Source organism: Trichosurus vulpecula, chromosome 3 (genome assembly GCF_011100635.1).
Source record: "Trichosurus vulpecula isolate mTriVul1 chromosome 3, mTriVul1.pri, whole genome shotgun sequence".
In the NCBI taxonomy this organism is placed as follows: Eukaryota; Metazoa; Chordata; class Mammalia; order Diprotodontia; family Phalangeridae; genus Trichosurus; species Trichosurus vulpecula.
This window is the reverse complement of record NC_050575.1, coordinates 192,212,800-192,235,785: the sequence shown is the minus strand read 5'-3', so window position 1 is coordinate 192,235,785 and position 22,986 is coordinate 192,212,800. Positions and strand designations below refer to the sequence as shown.

General features: G+C 40.9%; 1 protein-coding gene across 1 annotated transcript; it reads left to right on the top strand.

The window, feature by feature from the left end:
• Positions 1–549: 549 nt before the first annotated feature.
• Positions 550–21,254, top strand: FAM210B (family with sequence similarity 210 member B). The gene is made up of 3 exons (XM_036751376.1): positions 550–963; positions 16,438–16,610; positions 18,176–21,254. Exons 1-3 carry the CDS (start codon positions 652–654, stop codon positions 18,390–18,392), a joined length of 702 nt encoding a protein of 233 aa, XP_036607271.1. The 5' UTR covers positions 550–651; the 3' UTR covers positions 18,393–21,254.
• The last annotated feature ends 1,732 nt before the right edge of the window (positions 21,255–22,986 follow it).

The window sequence follows — 22,986 nt, the reverse complement described above, 5'->3', positions numbered from 1 at the left end:
ATTGCGCAGGGAATGTCAGAGGTGGGGTTTAAATCCATTTCCTATGCCAAGGGCAGCTAGGAGGGTCATTGGATAATGCTCAGGGCCTGGAGTCTGTTAGACTCACCTCCCTGAGTTCAAATCTGGCCTCAGACACTTACCAGCTGTGTGACTCTGGGCAAGGGTTGACGTCTGTCTGCCTCAGTTTCCTCATCTGTAAAATGAGCTGGAGAAAGAATGGAAAACCACTCTAGTATCTATCTTTGCCAAGAAAATCCCAAACTGGGTCACAAAGAGTCTGACAGGACAGAACAACAACAAACTCTGAAAACAAAGCTGGGGGTGCTCTGCACGCATTCTTCTAGTTCCAACACTGTAAACCTTGGAAGAAGGTCCCATTGCTCTCAAATACGGAGTCAAAAACAACCCTAAATCTGCCCCATTTTACAAGTTCACAAGCCTATTTCTAGGTCCACCTTCCTCGCCCCCTTCCCCCCTCCATGGCACGGTCTCTTTAAGGGGGGAGGAGGGGACCTATTGGGAGACACCCACTCGGCCCAGATCCCGGGAGGGAAGAGGAGAGGGGGAGGGAGGGGCAGGAGGGGCGGGGCAGGGCAGAGAAGTGGCTCCTGGCTCTGTAGCTAGCTCGCCCTGACCCTGCGGGGTTGAACCATGGTCTGGCAGCTGGCGGCGGTCGCAGGCAGGGGCGCAGCCGGGCTCCGACTCCGCCTGGGGCCTCTCCTAGGCAGACCCCTCGGGCCCGCTGCCCCCTTGGCCCCGCGCTTTCTGCTCCTGCTCCGGCCTAGCCCCATGCACGCACAGGTAAGCTTCCTGGGTACTGGAGGAAGCGGCGGCGGCAGCAGCAGGAGCAGCAGCAGCGGCGGCGGCGGCGGCGGCGGCGGCGGCGGCGGCAGCAGCAGTCCTAGTAGTAGCAGCAGCAGCAGCCTCGTCGATAGCAGCAACTCGGGCAGCGCCGGCCCCCAGGTAAGCACCCCGCCAGCCTCAGCCCCGCCGGGCATTCCAGCCGCTCCACCCCCCCACCCCCCTCCCTAGGCTTTGGGCACTAATGCCCATCCGATGCCGCCCTCCACCCCGGGCCGGCTCCACCGGAGAGGGATTGCAAGCCCCAGGCACCGGCTTACCTCCTCCCCGCCCCCCACTACTTAGGGAGGTACGAGATAAGCAACCTCTTGCGGTCCCACGCATTCACTGCTTTGGGCGAAGATCCAGGAAAGTAAAGAAAGGAAGAAACAGCAACCCTGTGAGGTAGGTGCTACTGTTATTCCATTTTACAGTTAAGGCAACCAAGGAAGACAATATAAGTGACTTGCTCAGGTTCACACAGCTGGTAAGCTTCCCAGTTTGAGTTTGAACTCGTCCCTGCTTCACTCCAGGACCTTTGCTCCGTATGGGTGCCCCTGAAGGAAGGATAGGGTGTACCCCTTCGGGTGGGACTGCTCGAAGTGAATGTTTAAAAAGAAAAAAAGCACCCGACTTAAGGCCAATAGCATTCAGCTTATATTTATTAAGTGCCTACTATATTATCGGTACCTTGGGGATGGGCATTTATCTAGTGCTACTGTGTGCAAGGCCCTTTACAATATTACTTCATCAGATCCTACAACAGCCATGCGAGGTAGGTGCTGTTATTAATCCCCATTTTATGGTTGAGGAAACCGAGGCAAAGAACAGTTAAGTTACTTTACCAAGTGTCTCCCTGACTCCAAGCCCAGCTCTATGCATTCAGTGCCTCATTGAAAGAGTTCACACAGGCCCTGCTCTCTTGGAGCTAATGTACTGGAAGGCAGCATCAGGAACTAAATAACTTTTGATATAAGGAAAAATGAGATAAGTTTAAAGGAGAGATGAAGGTCAGGGTCAGGGTCTAGGTAGGCTTCGGAGACAAATGGAGGGGGTACAACAGAGGGTCATGGAAAGGATACGAGTAAAGGTTCCTAACCAGGAGAATGCACGAGGAAAACGAAGAAAAGTTTCAGTGCTGTCCAGACACTTACTAGCTGTTTAACACTGGGTAAGTCATTTAACTTCTGAGACCCTCAATTTCCTCTTCTAAAATCGCAGTAAAAATACTTTCACACCTATCTCATAGGATTGTTTTGAGAAAAGTCCTTTGCAGACTTTAAAACATTGTCAGAAAATGTGTACTGGTATCATTCTCTTCCTCAGTGATCCTGAGATCTTTCAAAACAGTAAGGGGGCCTGAGGGATGAAAACTCCTGAGTCAGGAAATCTATGTTTTAGTCCCTGCCCTGCTCCGGACTCCCTATACTAAGCTCTCTTCTCTGATAAACAAACTGAATAGACTACACTAATGACCTCTTGGGAGATCTGTCCTCCCCACCCCCAGGCCCTACCATCCCTTTGTTGTCTGAAGTCCACTGAAGAGCTTGACTGAGGCATCGTAGATACTTGGAGTGGGTCAGCCTGCCAGAATTCGAGCTGAAAAGGCCTTTGGTATCTAATCAGCCTCAAAGAATCATTGTTTTGTGTGTGGGAATTCAGTTGGCTGTCTAGCCTTATAGATTAGGCTTCCTCCTGTCAGCTCCAGGCTTCAGGTCTGTGCTGATTAGAATGTCCCGCAATGAGAGGCTGGGAAAGAGTTGAAACTCTCGGTTAACAGTCTAGAAAAATACATAGTAACTGAAAAGCTGGTTGTGGTTGTATGGCCGAATCAACGGGTAAAGAGTTTGTTTGATACTCTCATGAGATACTGTCCTTGATTTCAGAACAAACTGTTGGGAACACAAAGTAACTTCGAAGTGCATTTTAGTTGTCTATTACCCCCTCCCCTCACCCCAAGTGAGTAGAAGTCGGCAGTAAGCTTAAATGATAGCTCCAAAGGCTGAAGGTGCCTGCTGATAGCACCTGCCTATCTCCTGAAGCCCTGGACACTTGAGACTGCTTCAGTCGTGACTAAGAGATTTGGCTCTAGATAATCCAGGTCAGCTTTCAGGCTCTCTGTCTCTCTCTCTGTCTCTCTCTCTCTCTCTCTCTATCTCTCCCTCTCTCTCTTTTCTTCTCTCTCTCTCTCTCTCTCTCTCTCTCCCCCCTCCTCTCTTCCTCTCCCTCTCTCCCTCTCTCTCTCTCCCTCTGTCTTCCTCTCCCTCTCTCCCTCCCCCCTCTCCCCCTCCCCCTCTCTCCTCTTCTCCTTCCCCCTTTCTTCATTTTTCTTTCCCCCCCCCACCCCCATCTCCCTCTGTCTCTCTCAGATATATAAAACAGACCTTCGCTTTACTTAGAAGAGAAGAGAATCTTCAACTAGTAAATACAAGGTAGTGAGTCCATACTGAACAGTGCCTGTCTGGGACATGGATTAAATCACGCAAATGTGTTAGATCTCCAAAGATACGCTCCCAGCCGGTCTAGAACATCTGCTAAACTTCAGGCCAGGGAGTGGAGGAGGCATGATATAAGGTGTAGAGAGCCAGACTTGAAGTCTGGAAGACATGGATTCAAATCCTGCCTCTGATGATTACTAGCTGTGTGATCCTAGGAAAGTCCCTAAATCTCTGATCACGAGGGCTGATGTTATGGGGTTGTCTTGAGGCCCAAATTAGATAATGTGTTTAAAGACTTTTCTAGACTTTCAAGTACCTTATAAATATTGTTAGAAATTGTTGTTGTTAGTTCTTTCTCCATCCTGAGGCTATAGATAGCACTTTTCAGCTTGAGACACCCTGAATATGGCTGCTGAATGAGAGGTCTTTAGTCACGTGTGTGCTGGGAGGCCTCTTCAGCTTCTCCCACGTGCTGTCCATCCATCAGCCTGCCCAATTCGGTGTTTACCCACTTTCTCATCCATCTGCCCTCCTCCTGAACATCCCACAAGGGAAAACTGATCTGTTTTATGTTGCAAAGCCTGACCTCAAAGGTCGGCTCTCATCAGATGCAGCTACACCTCAGAGTATCTTTGCCCATCTTAAAGCAGTGCCGTGGGCAGAAGAGGATCCAGGGAGGGTGGCTGATGCTGCCCCATACCCCAGGCGTGTCACTGCTTCCTTCTAGTTTCTAAACAGAGGTAGAGGAGCATGTTACAGTGGGGAAAGTGTTGGTTTTTTTTTTAGTCTTTGGGATCTGAATTTAATCCCGACTCTTCCACTGAGTACCTGTATGTCTCCAGGCAAGTCATTTTAAACTTCCTAAAGCCTCTTTGGGCTGGTGAACCTTCAGCCTGGAGGCCACATGTAGCCCTCTAGATCCTCAAGTGCAGCCTTTGACTGAATCCAAACTTTACAGAACAAATCCCCTTAATAAAAGGATTTATTCTGTAAAACTTGGACTCTGTCAAAAGGCCTCACCCAAGAACCTAGAAGGCCACGTGTGTCCACGAGGCTGCAGGTTCCCCACCTCTGAATCTCTGAAGTTTCTTCTGATTCTAAATCCATGATTCTGGGCAAATCGTATTTATTTCCAGGCTTATTTTCTCCAGATACCTGGCACAGGACAAGGGTATACAGTCTAACATTAGCATAAGACCTTACATATATATGGTAAGCATTCAGTTGAATACATGGATAATCAGTCAGCCTAAGCAAAGCTTTGAGAAGCAAGTTTGAGGTTATGAGGAAGTGAGGGATATAATGCATTCCTGATCAAATATAAGTTATTCAGGAGTGCAGAGTAGGTAAGAGTTAACTTCACCTAAATTCTAGAAGTTTTTGCCTTATATTGTTTTTGTGAGATCCTGAGAAAAGTTGTATAGATTGAAAAAAAAGTGGAGTAAAGTGCTCTGTTGTAAAGAACACCACCTAACAGTCCTTCTTTGCAGATATTAAATGCCTATTGTAGGGGATAGGAGGGGAAATAAATAGAATTTTTTTATAATTTCTTCCCTCTAAATCAGGGTTTCTTAACTTGGGGCTCATGGACTCCACAGCACTCTGTAAATAGATTTCAGAGGGTCTCTGGACTTAGATGAGAAAAAGGATACCATCTTTATGTTCATTTTCCTTTAAATGAAATCCAGGATTTCCTTCACTTAAAAAAAATTATTCAAAGGAAGCGTCTGTCCTTGGTTTTCACAGACAATCACAGGGGTCTATTACACACACAAAAAAGGTTAAGAATCCCTGCCGTAAACCATCAAGTTGTCTCTCATTCTCCTTGAATTTTAAAAGCCTTGCTCTTGATTTGTAGGGACTGAAATAACAACTCCCTGGGATAACCGGAACATCATGTATCAAAATTATGTCAATTCTATGGTGAAATGTCAGAGGAAGAAAAGGTCTTTAGAATGCCCAGAATATCATATTAGACTGAATACTTGCTGCACTTTTCCCCAGAAATCTAACTTGTATAAAAATTGTGTGACCTAAAATGGGTGTGATTTTTTTTTTCCATGTGTAGGTATACATGCATGGTTTTTTTTTTTTCCTTTCAAGGAACTCTATTTTGAGGGCTGTGACATGTTAGAAGGCAGCCTATACTCACATTATTACTTTATATTTTAAATGTTCTGGGATGAAACTGCAGAGTGAATTTTAGATTTGGAGGGACAATTTACTTTTAATTAGCTAAATTCTACTTTAGCATCTACAGAAAGTATTGAAAGAATCCTTAAAGAAAAAGTAATCCAAGTTTTGATTCCTTTCAAGGGTCCAATTTGGCATGTTTCTTTACCAACAGAGAAAACTTCAATAAATCTGCCTTTCATTTAAGCAGACCTAGAAGAAAAATGGCCCTTGTCTTCATTAAGACATGGGACTCCATTGTGAAAATACCTAACTTCTGTCATTTAACTCAGTGTCCAATGCACCATCCTCTACAGAAATGAAATCCCTTCTGTATGTATTTTAACTTGATTAATACAACTCCTCTTCACTTCAAGATTAGCCTGATTTAGAGTTTAAAATACATGGTAAAGACTTTAGTTGGCACTATCCAAGGCAGGAACATAATGAGAGAGAAGGCGATTTATGAGAATTGTGGGTTATGAAAGAGACACTCAGCAGTTCTGGACTCAGAATACTTTTATCCCTACTATTTCTGTGGCTGTATTGAACTAAAATGAGGTCAGGCTAAAAAGTTAGTTAGTTCAGCAGAGTGGTACCTGTTCACATCCCACATACTCTTTTGTATTCACATAAAACATATTATTTAACTCTACCCCTGTGATGAAATTCCTGTCTGCAACCACTGTCAGGGGCTCTCTGGATCACCTACTGGATGCTGGGTTCTAGTCCCAGAAGCTCTGCCATTTCTCAGCCAATATTACTTAGGGTAAGACCTTTTGCTGTTCAGAGTCTCTTTATCTTTCTGTAAAGTTAAGGGAGTTTGGCTAAATGATCTTTAAGATCCCTTGAAAACCCCCAAATTCTGATTCAGTTCTTAACGCTGATCAATCAGTGGGTCAATAAGTACTTCTTAAGAGCCTACCATGTGTTAGGCACTGTGCTAGTCTTTGATCACACAAATACAAATAATGAAATCCTCCCTGTACTCAGTCCAGATACTGCGAGACTATAGCAACAGAAAAGAAGTACTTCCTGCCAAATAATTTCTTTTTTTTTTTTAATTTTATTTTTCTAATATCAGAAACTGTGACAATTTTCATTCTGGAGTAAAGTCTGTGAGCTACATAAACTGTCATAATATGTCCTCACGACCCCTTTAGTCTCAGGCTCCTCCCTCCATAAACCATAGTATGGAAGCATAGGTGGAAGCTGGTGTAACCCAGAAGCTGCAGGGAAAGAGGAGGGGGAGGAAGAATAAGGAATGGAACAAAACTGACTGCGGACAAATAGTGTAGAGACCAGTGGCATCAAACTCAAGTAGAACCAGAGCCTTAGAAAACCACCTATTAGGGTCAGGCAGTGTCTTTGACACCTGTGGTAGTGGTGGTGGTATTGTTACTGCTGCTCCTTTGTTCTGGAAGAGGACCAATGACAGCAGGGTGATGTCTTGACTTGCCAGTGAATTGGATTTAAGTGAGACAGAGCTGTTCAAAGACATCAGCCTCATTCCTCCAGAGTCATTGGAGTCCAGTGGCAAGACATAGGTCAGGATGACTGGAAATGGCCTAGATGCAGTGGGAGACCTTGGCCTTTTTAAGCCAAGATCTTTCCCGGATTTCAGTTTGTCTGAGGCCACACCCATTCAGTAATTAAAGGCTAAGGAATTGAAAGAATACCCCAAATGGAGGATGTCCTAGAAAATCAGTTGTGACACTCTAATACAGCCCAAGAAGGCTAAAAGGCCAGGGCAGTTCATTTGGTCCTAGTGAGGTCTGTGCTATGTATGGTATAGGACAACTATCTAGCACTGATCCCTCTCCTCTCATCAAAATGCCAAATGAATTGGGTCCCTGCAAAATTTATAGAAGATGATGATGTAGAGGTAACTATACCTTTCTTCAAACACAGCTAAGAGAGTAGGCATGTCTAGGTCATTTACACAATAGTCACACTGCCCGCCATCTTGTTTTATACATACTTCATGCATTGTAGTCTTTTATTTCCCAGAAATTACACAAGCTTATTATAACTAATTTCATTAAACACCTGCTGTGTCACCATGCTACATGATGGAGTTATAAAAACAAAACAGGAGATTACCATCTTGTTTGAGCTGCAACTTGTAAACAGCTGAGTAATGCGAAGAAAGAGAAAGTACTACCAACTAAGGGAATCAGGAGATGTCACCCAAGTGGAATCTTGTAAGAAACTCTGGATTCTGTAGACATACAGAGTGGGAGGCATGGGAGACCAGCCTCTGCAAAGGCCTGGAGATAGGAGATGAAATGTCAGGGAGCACCCTGGGGAATGGAAAGAAATATAAATATCCAAGTGTCCACAGCATTTGATGTGTTTGTTTAATGTAAATGGAGCTAAGGCCTCATCCTTCTTAGTTCTACTCCTTGCCAATATATATTTTTTTAAATTTTCATCAAATATTCATTAGGGATATTGGTCTATAGTTTTCTTTCTCTGTTTTGACTTTCCCAATTTTAGATATGCAGATTATATTTATATCATAGAAGGAATTTGGTAGGACTCCTTCTTTTCCTATTTTTCCAAACACTTAGATATATAATATTGGAATTAGTTGTTCTTTAAAGGTTTGATAGAATTCCCTTGTAAATCCATCTGGCCTCAAAGGTATTTTTTTTTCCTTTGAGGGTTCATTGATGGCTTGTTCAAGTCCCCTTCCTGTGATGGAGTTGTCTACTATTTCTTATTCTGTTAATCTGGGCATTTTATATTTTTGTAAATATTCATCCATCTCATTTAATTGTCAGTTTTATTGGCATATAAATTGGGTGAAATAGTTTGTAATAAATTTATTTTTTCATTGTGAATTCACCCTTTTCATTTTTGATACTGGTAACTTGGTTTTTTCTTTCTTTTATAAAATCAAGTTAGCTAATGTTTTATCTGTTGGGGGAGGGGTCTTCAAAAAACCAGCTACTAATTTTAGTTATTAATTCATTGGTTCTTATTTTGTTTTGTTTTTTTATTTCAATTTTGTTGGTCTCATCTTTGATTATCAGGATTTCTGGTTTGGTATTGAATTTGGGTGATGAATTTACTGGTTTTCTAGGCTTTTGGGGGTACATGCCCAATTTATTGATCTTTTCTTTCTCTCCTTTGATTATGAAAATGTTTAAAGATATAAATTTTCACCTAAGGACTTTGCTTTAGCTGCATCCTTAAAAATCGTATGCTTTCTCTTTCTCATTATCTTTATTGACATGATCAGTTGTTCCTTTGAACTGTTCTTTGTCTCACCTATACTTTAGAATTAAGTTATTTGTTCTTTTAATTTTAATCATTTTAGTGGCCCTTTTTTGAACATAATCTTGTTCCTATTGCAGTCCACAAAAGATACATCTAATATTTCTTCTTTTCCCCATTTATTTGTGAGGATTTTATGACCAAATAAATGGTCAGTTTTTGTAAAGGTGTCATGCATAGCTAAAATATGTATATACTTCTTTTGATTCTTATTCAGTAACCTTCAAGGGTCTGTCATATTTAACTTTTCAAAAATTATTTTCAAGTCATTACCTTTTTTTGTTTGACTTATCTGGGACCCCGCTATTAGTTTTGTTTTCTATTTCTCCATATAATTTAACTTCTTTAAATATTTAGATGCTATGCCATTTGATATGTATAACATCTAGTGTTAATATTAATTCTTTATCTGTTACCTTTCAGCAAAATGTAGTCTATCAGTCTCTTTTCATTAAGTCTGTTTTTACTGTTTCTTTACCTCCGTTCATGCTTGCGATCCCTGTCCTTTTTACTTCAGCTGAAGCATAATAGATTTTTCTCCAGCCTCTAATTTTAATTTTGTCTACTTTCAGTTTCAAGTGTTTTTTATAAACTGGGTTCATTCAGCCTGTTCACATTCACTGTCATGATTGTTAACTGTTGCCTATTATCCTGATTTTTCCTTTTCTTTCTTTCCCTCTGCCTCTTTATAAAAGAGATGATTATGTTGAGAGAGGAAGAGTAAGCTCCTCACCAGTGTTTTAGGGGTTTGGTGTAATCTACTTCTGTTCCTCTGCCCCTTCTCTTTCCCTTTTTGAGATCAGATTCTTGTCCATTTTTTCTTTTCTTATAAATTGCTCTTGGAAATCCACCCTCCTTAGTTAGAGTTTGTTTTGCTTAGAATTAATCCTTCCCTTAATCTACCCTTATTCCTTCCTTTTCCATCTCCTCTTTCTCTCCTGTTTTCCTCTTAGCAAAATGTAACTCTGTGTGTGTGTGTGTGTGTCTGTGTGTGTGTATGTGTGTGTGTATTCTTCAATTGTGTGTGTATTCTTCCATCCTTTAACCAGTTCAGATTAGAGTGAGGCCAACCCCTTCCTCAATATTTGTATAGACTTCTACTTTGCACCCCAATTATGTGTGATAATTTTCCACACACTTTCTCTTCTTTTTTCCCTCTCATGCATCTCTCTTCCCCTCCCTTTCCATTCTTCTTTTAGGATTATCAAAACATAACAGAACAACTCCCAGACCCTCTATCTAATTATGACCTCTGATAATGAAAGAGTTCTGAGGAATACAGGTATCATCTCCCCATTTTAGAATGTAAGTAGTTTATCCTTGTTTAGTCTCTTATAATTGCTCACTATATTGACCTTTTGTCGTTCTTTAGTTCTGTATTTGTATTTTAAAGTTTCTGTGCAGCTCTGGTTTTGTTTTGTCCTTTTGTTTTGTTTAAATCAGGAATGTACAGAAATTCTGTATTCCATCAAAGGTTCAATTTTTTCCCCTATACTATTACATGTGGTTTTACCCGATACATTTTTCTTGATAGTAAGCTTATGTCTTTTGCCTTATCATATATATGTATGTGTGTATGTGTATAACATTTTTAATTTTCAAATTCAGTTTTATATTTAGTTCTGAATTCTCCCTCCCACTTCCACCTCCCCCACCCAGTGAAAATGTAAGAATAATAAAACTCATTACAAATATGTATAGTCAGACAAAACAAATTCCAGCATGAGAAAGAGAAAGAAAATGCTTCAGTCTGGATCCTTCAGAGTGGTTAGTATCTTCATGATTTTCATCATGAGTCCTTTGGAATCATGTGTTGGTAATTTTGTTGATCAGACTTCCTAAATCTTTTAAAGTCAATTATTTCGACAGTATTGTTGCTGGTGAGAGGGCTGCCACCCTCCCAAACCCTCAGGCTCACAACCTAAGTGTCATCCTTGACTCTTCACTATCTCTTGCACACACCCATGTCCATTTTGATGCCAAAGCCTGTCTGTTTCACCTTTGAGCATCTCTCAAATATGCCGCCTTCTTTCCTCTGACACTGCCACCACTCTGGGATAGGCTGTTCTCATCTCATACTTAGACTATTGCAATGGCAGGTCTGTCTACCTATGTCAAGTCTCTCCCCAGTCCAATCCATCTTCGATTTAGCCACCAGAATGATTTTTCTAAAACAGTCTGGCCATGTCATCTCCCCATTCATTTCTCAAACTCCATCCAAACTCCAGTGGCTATCACCTCCAGCATCAAATATGAAATCCTGTTTTATGTTCAAGCCCCTTTATAATCTAGTGCCTCCCACCTTAACAGTTTTCTCACACCTTATATCAACATCCCTTCTTCTCACACTCCCCAAGGAACTCTTCTGTCTGATGACCCCGGCCTCCTTGCTACTACAGAAACAAGATACTCCCTCTCTTGGCTTTGGGCATTTTCTCTGGCTGTCCTCCATACCTGGAATGTTCTCCCTCCTCATCTCTACCGCCTGGCTTCCCTAACTTCCTGCTGTTCTGAGGTAAAATCCTTTCTTCTACAGGAAGCTTTTCTCAACCCCTCTTTATTCTAGTTCCTTCCTCTCTTGATTGCTTCTTATTTATACTGTACTTAGCTTATTTGTACGGATTGGTTTACTTGTTTGTCTCTCCCATTGGGTTGTGAGATCATTGAAAGCATGGACTGTCTTTTGTCTCTTTTCATATCCCCAGTGTTTAGCACACTGTCTGGCAAGTAATAGGCTCCTAATAAATATTTATTGACAGAATGACTGTGATTGTAATAGATTGTTCTCCTATTTCTACTCCCTTCATTTTGCATCAGATTATACAAGTCTTCCCAAGTTTTTCTGAAACCATCCCCAGCATCATTTCTTAGAGCACAATAATGTTCAATCACATTCATATACCATAATTGTTCAACCATTTCCAAATTGATGGGCATCCGCTCTATTTCCTGGAATGTTGTATTCTAACCTCTCTGCTTCTTTATACTGGTAGCTGTTAAATCATGTGTGATTCTTACTGGTGCTCCTTAGTATTTGAATTCTTTCTGGCTTCTTGCTGTCTAGTTTATTTCTTTGACCTGGAAGCTCTGGATTTTTGGCTGTAGTATGTTTGAACTTTCGTTTATGAGTTTATTTTTAGAAGTGACTGGTGGATTCTTTGTGTTTCTACTTTGCCCAGTGGGTATAAGAGATCTGGGCAGTTTTCTTTTATGATTTCTTGAAATATCTGGGGTCTTTTTTTTTTTTAGTCATGGCTTTCAGGTTGTCCAAAGTTTCTTAAATTATCTTTCCTTAAATTCTTTTCTAGGTCAGTTATTTTTGCCATAAGATACCCTACATTGTCTTCTATTCTTTCAGTCTTTAGACTTTGTTTTAGTATTTTTTGATGCCTAATGGAGTCATTGGTTTCCATTTGGTTCATTTTAAATTCAGGGAGTTTGTTGCTTAGGTAAAATTTTAGACCTCTTGTGCCAAGCTATTAATTCTATTTCCAATTCTTTCTTCCATATTACTTTATTCTAGCCCTATAAATTTTCTTTATAAAAACATTTTTTAAAAATTTTTTCTTAACCCTTGCTTTATCTCTTCCAGAAATTTTAGCTGAATTTGTGCCCAAGTAATGTTTTTACTTGAGGCTTTGTTTGTAGATATTTTGGAGTCATTCTCTCCTTCTGGGTTTGAGTCTTAAGCATCCCTATCACCATAGATCTTTACTGTGGGATTCTTTTTTGTTTGTTTCTTTATTTTCTATTTCTTGATGTCTAACTTTTATGTTAGAGCCAGGCTGTGAGCACTTCTGTAGAGAATGTCTGGGCTGTTCCTGCTGCTGCTTTCTTTGGGGTTTTAGCATTATTTTATTCAAGGATCTCAGAGACAGCCCAGTCTGGGGAACCTCCAGGGCAAAGTCTGATTTTTTTTTTACCTCCTTGTGTGAGTGCTAAGACCTGGGTTGTCTGAGCAATGTGCCTTTGGACTTGTCCTGGTTAGAGTTCCAGTAGACTGCTTCTGGAGCCACCATCAACCAGAGGGACATCTCTGCTAGTTCAGAGTGACAGAACTGCAGGCTTCCCTTTGTTTTGGGATTCAAACCAGTTCCTAGGGCCAGAGGCACAACAGGAACTCATTCTTTACTCATTATACAGCTTGAAAACCACTGTCACTCCTTAGGCACAGGTCCCCTCCTCAGTCTGCCCTGGATCTATGGCCCAGAACTGAGTTACAAAGCTGCCAGTTGGACTGTTTCTGCACCCTGCGCAAGACCTGAGACATCTTCTTACCATAGTACATGTATTCTCTTCCTTGTGCTGTTCTGTATTGTTCAATTCTCTTCTCCTTACCCATCCTCAGATCTGTACTTTTCCTGTTCTGAATAGGAGGTGCCAAAGTAATCCTGGTGGTACTTTTGGCCCCACTGAGTCTCAGGTGATATTTACTTATATCTGTGGAAAACTTGAAATAGCTATCTTTCCTGACTGAGGCGAGGGTTACAGTGAAACTTAAAATCTCTGGTCAGTTTCTCACTCCCACCTCGCCACTTCAGGATCCCAATTCCAGGTCCCCACAGCCCTGTCCTATAAATGCAAAAAAGGCCCTTCTGGGGTCACAGACCAGAAATCAAGTATCCAGTGTAATTGACTGACAGAGCTGGGGAAGAAAAACTTTGGAAGCATTGACTCTGTCCTGTTGTCATTCACTGTTGTTGGTCATTTATTTCAGTTGTGTCTAACTCTTGTGACCCCAATTGGGGTTTTCTTGGCAAAGATACTGGAGCAGGTTACCCTTTCCTTCTCCAATTCATTTTACAGGTGAAAAAACCGTGGCAAACAGGGTTAAGTGACTTGCCCAGGGTCACATAGCTAGTAAGTGTCTGAGGCCAGATTGGAGAGCAGTAAGAGGAGTCTTTTCTGGTTTCAAGTCCTGTGTACCACCTAGCATCATTCACTGTTAGTGTATATATATATGTATAAATGTAGAAACTTGCCTTTGTGAGAGTTCTCCCTCAGGTATCTGGGTGTCCTCCCCAAAGGAGCCCTGACACTACTGTTTGTTCGACTTCTCCTTCCCACCAGCTACTTTTAAAGTCAATCCCGTTGAGCCACAATAGAGGCAGCTGGAAAGAGCACAATAGCATTAGGGAAAACACTGTCACTGCTTTGGTAGCAAAGTCCACAAACAAAAGGAACGGCTGTGCTAATGGTCAATTGGCACCTATCTCGAGGGTCTCTTAGACTTCAAGAAATTGTTGCCCTCTATCGAAGAACAGCAGCCTAGAGTGGAAAGAACACTGGGGAGCAGAATACTATGTGCCAGGCATTGCTTATGACTTTTTTAGAAATTTATCTCATTTTGATCCTCATAACAACTCTGGGAGGTAGGTGCTAATGTTCTCTCCGTTTTACAGATGAGGAAACTGAGACAGAAAGAGCTTAAGTGATCTTCCCAGGGTCTCACAGTTATCAAGTATCTCAGACTGGATTTGATCTCGGGTCTTCCTGACTCCAGCCCAGTTATCTATCCACCACACCACCAGCAGCCTCACTGGATTTGGAGTCAGTAGATCGGGATTCTAGTTTCAGTATGGTCTCTTACAAACCTTTTCGTTTTGGGAGAAGTCAAAAAGTAGTTTCTTACTTTGTAAAATGAGGAAATGGGAGTAGATGATGTCTCAGGAGCCCTTCCAACTCTAAAATCCTATGCTCTTATAGATACTTAACTCAATCAACAAACATTTTTAAAGTTCTTAGCAGGCACTGTGGTAAACTCTGGGGATACAAAGAAAGGGGAAAATTGTTCAGAGCCCTCAGGGAGCCCACATTCTAATGGAAGAGACAGCCTGTAAATAACTAGGTACATACAAGATACCTATAGATAGGTGGTGCAACAGATAGGGTGCTGGCCCTGGAGTTAGGAAGAACTGAGTTCCTGGCTGACTAGCTGAGTGACCCTGGACAAATCACATAACCCCTCTCTGTCTCAATTTCTTCATTTGTGAAATGAGGATAATAATAGCGTGTACTGGGGCAGCTAGGTGGTACAGTGAGTAGACCACCAGCCTTGGAGTCAGAAGGACCTGAGTTCAAATCCAGCCTCAGATACTTGACACACTTACTAGCTGTGTGACCTTGGGCAAGTCACTTAACCCCAATTGCCCTGCCTTCCCCCCCTCCAAAAAAAAACCAACCCCCCCCCACACACACACAAGCACCTACTTCCCAGTTTGTTGTTTTTGTTGTTATTATTATTATACATACAGAGTAAATGGAAATAAATCTGAGGCAGGGCATCACCAGCTTTGGGTCCTGAGGAGCGACCAGGAAAGGCCTCCTATAGAAGGTGACATTTGAGCTGGATGTTGAAGGAAGCCTGGGATTCTTGGAGATAAAAATGAGGGGTGAATTCTAGGCATTGAGGATGGCCAATGCAAAGGCACAGAGAGAGGGTGTTGTATGGTAGAAATAGCAAGCAAGTCAGTGGAACAAAAGGCATCTAAAGAGAGTAACCCAATCACAGTAAAGTTCGTACATATTTTGACAACAAATGCATTCTATATTTCACCTCTCAGTTTGTTATTTTCTTCGCTTCCTCGGCTTTTTGGGATGTCCTAAGTATAAATACATAAATTAGATTTCTTTCTTCAATAAGGTATTGTCATCTTTTGTTTTCATCACCTTTATTTCCAAATATATCTTTTCCTTTTCCTCCTCCCTATGAAGCTATACCTTGGAACAAAGAATAAAAAAGAAAGTGGGTGAAAGGGAAAGAATTTCCCAAGTCTGACAGTGATATACAACCCTAGCCTCCCACTTCTTCAGAGAAGAGAGACAGTGGCATTCTTAGTGATCAGACTGGACCATGATACTATATAGCATTCAGCTTGGGGGTTTTGTTCTTTTCACTTACATTGTATACATTGTTTTCCTGGTTCTGCTAGTTTGACTTTGCATCAATTTATGCCAATCTTCCCATTCTTCTTTGAGATCATCATATCTTATAACAGCAATATTCCATTACATTCACATACCACAGTTTGTTTAATCATTTCCCACTTAATGGGTATCTATTTTGTTTCTATTTTTTTACTACCACAGAAAGTATTTCTCTGAATATTTTAGTATATATGGAAAATTTCTTTCTAGCTTTGACTTTTTTGGGGTACATGCCATAGGCTAGGTGGCTTCATGTGGCATGATGGATAGAGCACTAGACCTGGAGTCAGGAAGACTTGAGATCAAATCTAGCCAGAAACACTAAATAGCTGTGTGACCCTGGGCAAGTCACTTAACTTCTATTTGCCTCAGTTTCCTCATCTTTAAAATGTGGATAATAATAGCACCTACTTCCCAAGGTTGTTCTGAGGATCAAATGAGATAATACTTGGAAAGTGCTTAGCACAATGCCTGCCACCTAGTAAGCTCCATATAAATGTTAGCTATTTTTATTACTATTAAAGTGCTTAACACAGTACCTGGCACATGATAAGCTCTATATAAATGTTAGATATTATTATTAAATTAGCAGAAATGGGACTAGAACCTAATCTAGGACTCCCAGTCCAGGGTTTTTCCTCAATATTCCTGCTCTGATACTTAGAATTTTTGCAAGAATCAAATGAGATAATGTGTCCAAAAGCCCTCTCTACAGAGTCAGACATTACTATTCTTATACCTGTTCTAAATTTCTAACCTTTCTCCTATTTGCGTACAGGACCTAAAGAAAACAGAGAGAGCACTCAGAGACTCCAGCGTTCTGGAGGAGAGCAAACAAAGCAAACAGCAGCAGCTGAAAAAGGTGTTTAAAGAATATGGAGCCGTGGCTGTTTCATTGCATATTGGCATCTCATTAATATCTTTGGGAATATTCTACTTGGTTGTTTCAAGGTATGGCTCTTTGGTCTTTAAGAATTTCATCATGAAAGAGAGACAAATGGATAGTGAGCTGACTATGGAGTCAGGACAACCTGGGTTCAAGTTCCCATCTCTGATGCATGTACTTCTGAGGCCCTTCACAAGTTGCTTAACCTCTGACCTACTCCCAGGAGATTCTCTGAGATCATAAATCACAGAAAAGGTGTTAAACGGAATTTCATAACCACCGAAATCTCAGGCCTGGTTCCACCCACTCCTTCCCCTCCCACTCTCACCCCCAGAAATGTTTCCAATGAGGACTGCTGTCTAAATTATTAAATTATTTAAAGCTATCAGTGACTTTTGTCAGTTTTTTGGCAGCATACTGACTGTTTCCAATATAGTAGAAAGAGCATGGGACGTGAGTGTAAGTCTTATATAGGATCCTACAATTTAAGATTCTTACTTATTTTTTATATACTATTTATCATTCTTAAATATTTTATACATACACACACACACACACACACGTGTGTGTGTGTGTGTATGTATAATGTATATGATTGTTTACATGTTGTTTCCCCCATTAGAATGTGACCTCCTTGAGAGGCGGGGACCGTGTTTTTGTCTTTTCTTCATATCCCCAGTGCTTTGCTCAGTGAGTGCTTAACAAATGTTTATTGACTGACTAATAATAACATTTATCTCACATGGTTGTTGTGAGGATCAAATGAAATAATATATTTAAAGTATTTTGCAAATCTTAAAAGATATGTGTGTGTGTGTGTGTGTGTGTGTGTGTATATATATATACATATATATATATATGTGTGTGTGTGTGTGTGTGTACATATGTAAGCTGCTGTCATCACCACCATCATCAGTATTAGTTGAAAGAAGCTTTAAAATCATCCAGATTATTTCCTTCATTTTACAGAGAAGGAAATTGAGACCTCAGGATACTGACTTGGCCCAGGGTAACATAGGAAGTAGAACCAGCCATAATTTGAACCCAGGTTCTCTAACTCCAAGTCCAATATGCTTTCCACGTTCCCACCAGATGTGGGCTCGACACAGCACAAGATATACACCTTCCTTCCCCCTGCCCCCAGACGACCCCTCCACCCAACCAACTTCCATCCACATGTTTGCTCTCCACTTCCAGATGTGCACTTTTTCATATTCCCCCTCTAATGCTTCTCTTAACTTCCAATCTGTGGCTATAAGATCTAGAGAGAAGTACTTCACTTGAATCTCACTTTCCTCAATTATAAGCCAGGATAATATCCTTGTACTGTCTTCCTCAGAGGGTTATTGTGGAGAATAAGTGGGATAATGTAAATCAAGGTGCTTTGTACCTGAAACTTACTGTATTGATTTGTCCTGTTAAAGTGACAGTCCCTCTCACATAAGCATATGAATAAAAACTGAATTCATGCTGACTAGCTTAGTTTTTGCTCAGCTGGCTCTTCTCAACCCTTGCCACTACAGGAAATTCTTTCTCTCACAGTTAAGTAGCTTCTAATAATGAGTATTAATTCCCAAGGATTGAAGGGCCCTGTTGTGATAATTACATTTCTTATCTTTTTCTTTTCCAGTGGTGTGGACGTATCTTCCTTTCTCTTCAAACTCGGGTTTGCAGAATCACTCCACAACTCTAAGATTGTCGCCGGCACTAGTACATTTGTGGTGGCCTATGCTATTCACAAACTGTTTGCCCCAGTAAGAATTAGCATCACGTTATTTTCCCTGCCTCTAGTGGTTAGATACTTTCGGAAGGTGGGTTTTTTTAAGGCTCCAGGGAGCAAGCCTTGATTCATAAACATAGCATACAAACCTGTCTCTTAAGTCTTAAGCATTTTGGAGAGAGAGAGAGAGAGAGAGAGAGAGAGAGAGAGAGAGAGTGTGTGTGTGTGTGTGTGTGTGTGTGTGTGTGTGTGTGTGTAAACCACTCATTACCATCCCTGGTTTTAAGCAGCTGTACTTGAAAAACAAATCTGCACTTGACAGTGACTACTTTGGGTTTGGTATAAAAGAAACACACATGCCCAAAGACTGTCAGACTGGGATCCAGTGGCATAGCTAAGTTGAGTACCCAGGTTGTGACCTAGAACAAGTCACCATCTCTGGCCTCTTTTCCCTATCAGTAAAATGAGGTGGTTGGACTAGATAATCTCTGAGCTCCTCTCTGATTCTTACACTCTGTGATAAAGTGAATGTCTGTACCTCCTATAATGTCAGTAAAACTCAAAGAAACTGACTGATCCTCAAATAGAATCACCAGGTTACTCAGTGAGAGGAGATTGATGAGTCTGCAAAAGCAGGTTTGAGGGGGAGGAGGAGGGGACCACTGATCTCTGAGTGAGTTCATAAAAACCAGTGATTGAAGCTCACTCTTAGAAATCCTATCTTCTCTCTTACTTGGCAGACTGCCTGTGGCTAAATGTGGAATATTGTTTCTGCAGAACAGCTGCACTTCTATGATTAATGAAGGCAAATTTGAGGCTCGACACCATATAATCAGGAACCAAATTAGCAGTCACACTTTAGTGACACTCATTAGTTTTGTTTTGGAACATTTAAAAAATAGTTCCTGGTAATGTTTGCACTGACTTCCAATAGAGCACCTTGGAATGTAAACATTTCAGGATGCTGCCTTAGTTTCATTAAGTTTTTTGGTGGATCGAGGCCCAGCTGCTGTTGTGTTTCTTTATTCAGGTAAACTTGGAAGCGTTTTTTCAGTAGTAGCTGTGGCAATACGGTGCCATTGAGCATCATTTATAGAAATCCTGAAATTAAAGGGATGATAAACCTATCTGGTTTTACCTGGAATTGAATTTCTAACAGTGTAGAGTCATGTGGCCCAGGGGCCTTTTAACATTAATAGATGACAATTAGAAAAAAAAACAGTCACAAAGTAGTAAAAGAGAATTTGACCCTGGCATTTGTTTTGAATGTTGTTCATGTCAACACATACGTAAGTTACCACTTTGCAGCTGGGTGGTGCAGTGAGTCAGCATCTCAACTTCAGATCCTGCCTTAGATACTTAGCTGTGAGATCCTGAGCCAGTTGCTTAATCTTTTTCAGTCTCAGTTTCCTCATCTGCAAAATATAGATTGTAATAGCACCTAACTCCCAGAGTTGTTGTGAGGACCAAAGAAGATAAATAAACATGATATATACAGACTGAATAATCAGAAAGCTTTGGGCTCTGAGGGAAAATTGTACTTTAGATATAAAAATTAAATTGCTAGATAAATGTAAAAATATATGCTTTGTAAACCTTAGCTATTATTATTGCCAGAAGAACCTCTATGCAGAATTAGATGCTTTTCCCCCTGATTTTTCTTTAAAGCAATCTATCTTGCACTGAGTAGTCTTAAATAGCTGCAGACACTTGGTGTTCTGGATTTCAGGGAATTGTTCTTGTTATGAAACTAGGTCCACTAAAATGGATAATTTGTGAACTAGTCATTTTAGTCATATGTGAATTAGTCATTTTCCTGTCTACCTTATATAGCAGAAACCTCCAACTCCCCTTAAAGGCTGTACAACAAAAGGGGAATGTGTCAGAATAATTAGTGAAATTGTACCCTTTCATTCCACTCCCTGCATTTTACCTGCTATACTGCTTTCAAGAAGAACTGGGATTTAAGAATACCTTGAAGGACCATGCTGCATCAATTAATGCAGTGTGTTTTGTTGTCATTACTGTTCATAAAGCAAAGAGTAGGCTGAAAATTTTATTTCAAAATAAAATTATAATCAAATTTTTGCATTAACTGATAAACCTGATTCTAGTGTTAAGGATTGTTGTGAGGCTCTAATAAGAACGTTAAATAAAGCACTTTATATTTGAAAAGTACCATAAGTCCCGTTGTGATATACTGTGCATCAGAGACCCATGATTCCATCAGTGTGGTACGTACGGCCTCTACTAATGCAAAGCACAGCTGCCACATGCTTTAAAAAACTTTTATGTGAATATGTGGCTGAAAAAATTAAAACACTTGGTTGTCTACCCACCAGTGATGACCACATTCAGTCTATCTCCAGGCTCAAACTCAAGGGTTTTGCAGCTGGCGCTTATGCTCCGCTGGCCCAACCTTCAGGAAGCCAAGGTCATCTCCACATCACTATGAGACATTAGGCAAAGATCTGAGTAAATGAAGAAGAAAATTCTTAAGTAATTGCAATGGTGATTACAATATTATCTCACCAAGTTAATTGCCATATTACTGTCAATCTGAGCCACCCTTCCATTGAATTTTAATTCTCCTTTCTATAGTCAGCAAGTAGAATGAATAATCAAAAGGCTTTGGACCCTGAAGGAAATTGTACTTTAGTTAAATTAACTTGTTTGATTTATAATTTTATATTTTCATAGTTGGTTTTCAAGGAAATCATAAACAAAACTGGACTTCAGTCTGCTTACAAGAACAAACTAAGCCATTTTTTAAAAAATTTCACCCAGTCAATTTTGTCTTTGGGCAAAGTGGGATGTATAAACTATTTGAAGTATGTATAAATACAGGAGGCATTTTTGTAAGGCATATTTTGTGTAATGAGAATATTTTCATCTTAATAGTAATTGTTTCTGATTTAAAAACCAATAGCAGAAAAAACTATATTGTACTATTGGTGTTGCAGAATTACAATAAAATATTTTGTTAGCACCTACTTGTTTTCTTATCTGGAGACTTTGTGAACTAACCTTCAAGAGTGAATTCATTTCTTATGAAAGCCCATGCACACTATACACAAGTACTGTAAAAGGGCTGGATGTGGAATCAGGAGACCTGAGTTGGAATCTCGGCTCAGCTACTTATTACTATGAGACCATCAGCAGGTCATTTAACCTCTCTGGGCCTCAGTTTCCTTATCTGTAAAATGAGGGGATTGGACTAGATGTCCTCTAAAGTCTCTCCCAACTTTAAACCTATCCTACAAGCCACAAAACATGGCAAAAGGATACAAACTTGACATTTTAAGCCAATGGTCTCTGAAATAGAGGTGTGGCTGACACCAGCGTGGGTGTATGTAGGCTTGCGTGTTCAGTCACAGGGTAGAAAGATGGTTGCATCCCACCCTTTCCACGATAGCCTGTTGTAGTGCATGTCTCTAACACAACTACACCTACCTGCTACCCAGGTTCTTCATGGCAGTAACTATGCGGTTACCATTTAGAAAATTCTACCCCTCTTTTTGTCCTCTAGATCATGGTATGGCTGTGGAAGGCATCCCTTGAGGAGCAGACTCTGCTCCTCAATAAGAAACTCATTTCCAGGGCAGCTAGGTGGCACAGTGAGTAGAGCACTGGCCCTGGAGTTAGGAGGACCTGAGTTCAAATGCAGCCTCAGACACTTGACATACCTACTAGCTGTGTGACCTTCTCCCCTAAAAAAAAAAAAAACTCATTTCCCATCTTAGTTGTATGTGAGATAGTAAGTCACCCAGAACAAGCAGGTATGGATGGGTTGTGATCTGCATTATATTTCTCCCCAAAACCCATCCCTCTACCAGACTTTCCTCTTACTATTGAGAGTATCGTCATCCTTCCAGTCACCCAGGTTCACAGCCTGCCTCATCTTCAGCTCATTACTCTCTCTCACCCCACATATCCAGTCAATTGCCAAATCGTGTCATTTCTACCTCCGTAATATCTCTTGAATCCGTTGCCTTTCCTTTTTTCACATAGCCACCACCCTCATTCAATCCCACATTACCTCTGACCTAGACTACTGTAATACCTTCCCAAAATGGTTTTCTCTGCCCCATATCCCATCCTTTTATAGTCCCCTCTACCATTCATCGACATGGGTTCTCTCCTACTTCATTCCCTCATCATCTCATGAGTAAACGTATGTAGCACCCTGCTAACTGCTGTTGCCTCCAATCTAACTTGCACACTGCTGCTCACTTAAGTTTCCTAAAATGTCCTTTTAACTTAACCCTTGTGAGCTATGTCTTTAATGATGCCACAGTCCATATAGGACAAAATCTAACTGTTGCCTTAGTATTCAAGACCACTAATACCAGCCTACCTTTCCAGCCCCAACTTTCAATATCTTCCTACATGAGTCCTACACTACAAATAAACTCACCTACTAACAGTTTACCGGATAAACAGCATCTTGTGCTCTCCTACCTCCATGTTTGTTTGTTTTTTTTCACAGTTCCCATAACTACATATTTAAGGCCAGACAGGTACTTGGAATCACAGTAAGTCAAACTCAGTGTTGAGCCACTGAACTAACTCCTCATCTAGAGAGTTCAGTGACCTTAAGGCATTACAGATCTAGACCTCAATTTCCTTATCTGAATATAAGTGGGTTGGGTTCTTTTAATCCTATGACTATGAATTGGACTACTCTAATTTCGGTTAACTTATAAAGGAAATGAAATTTA

Coding starts and splice junctions, on each gene's coding strand:
- FAM210B (XM_036751376.1), top strand. CDS start 652: ATGGTCTGGCAGCTGGCGGCGGTCGCAGGCAGGGGCGCAGCCGGGCTC. Junction 964..16,437: donor CGGGCAGCGCCGGCCCCCAG/GTAAGCACCCCG, acceptor ATTTGCGTACAG/GACCTAAAGAAAACAGAGAG. Junction 16,611..18,175: donor TTCTACTTGGTTGTTTCAAG/GTATGGCTCTTT, acceptor TTTCTTTTCCAG/TGGTGTGGACGTATCTTCCT.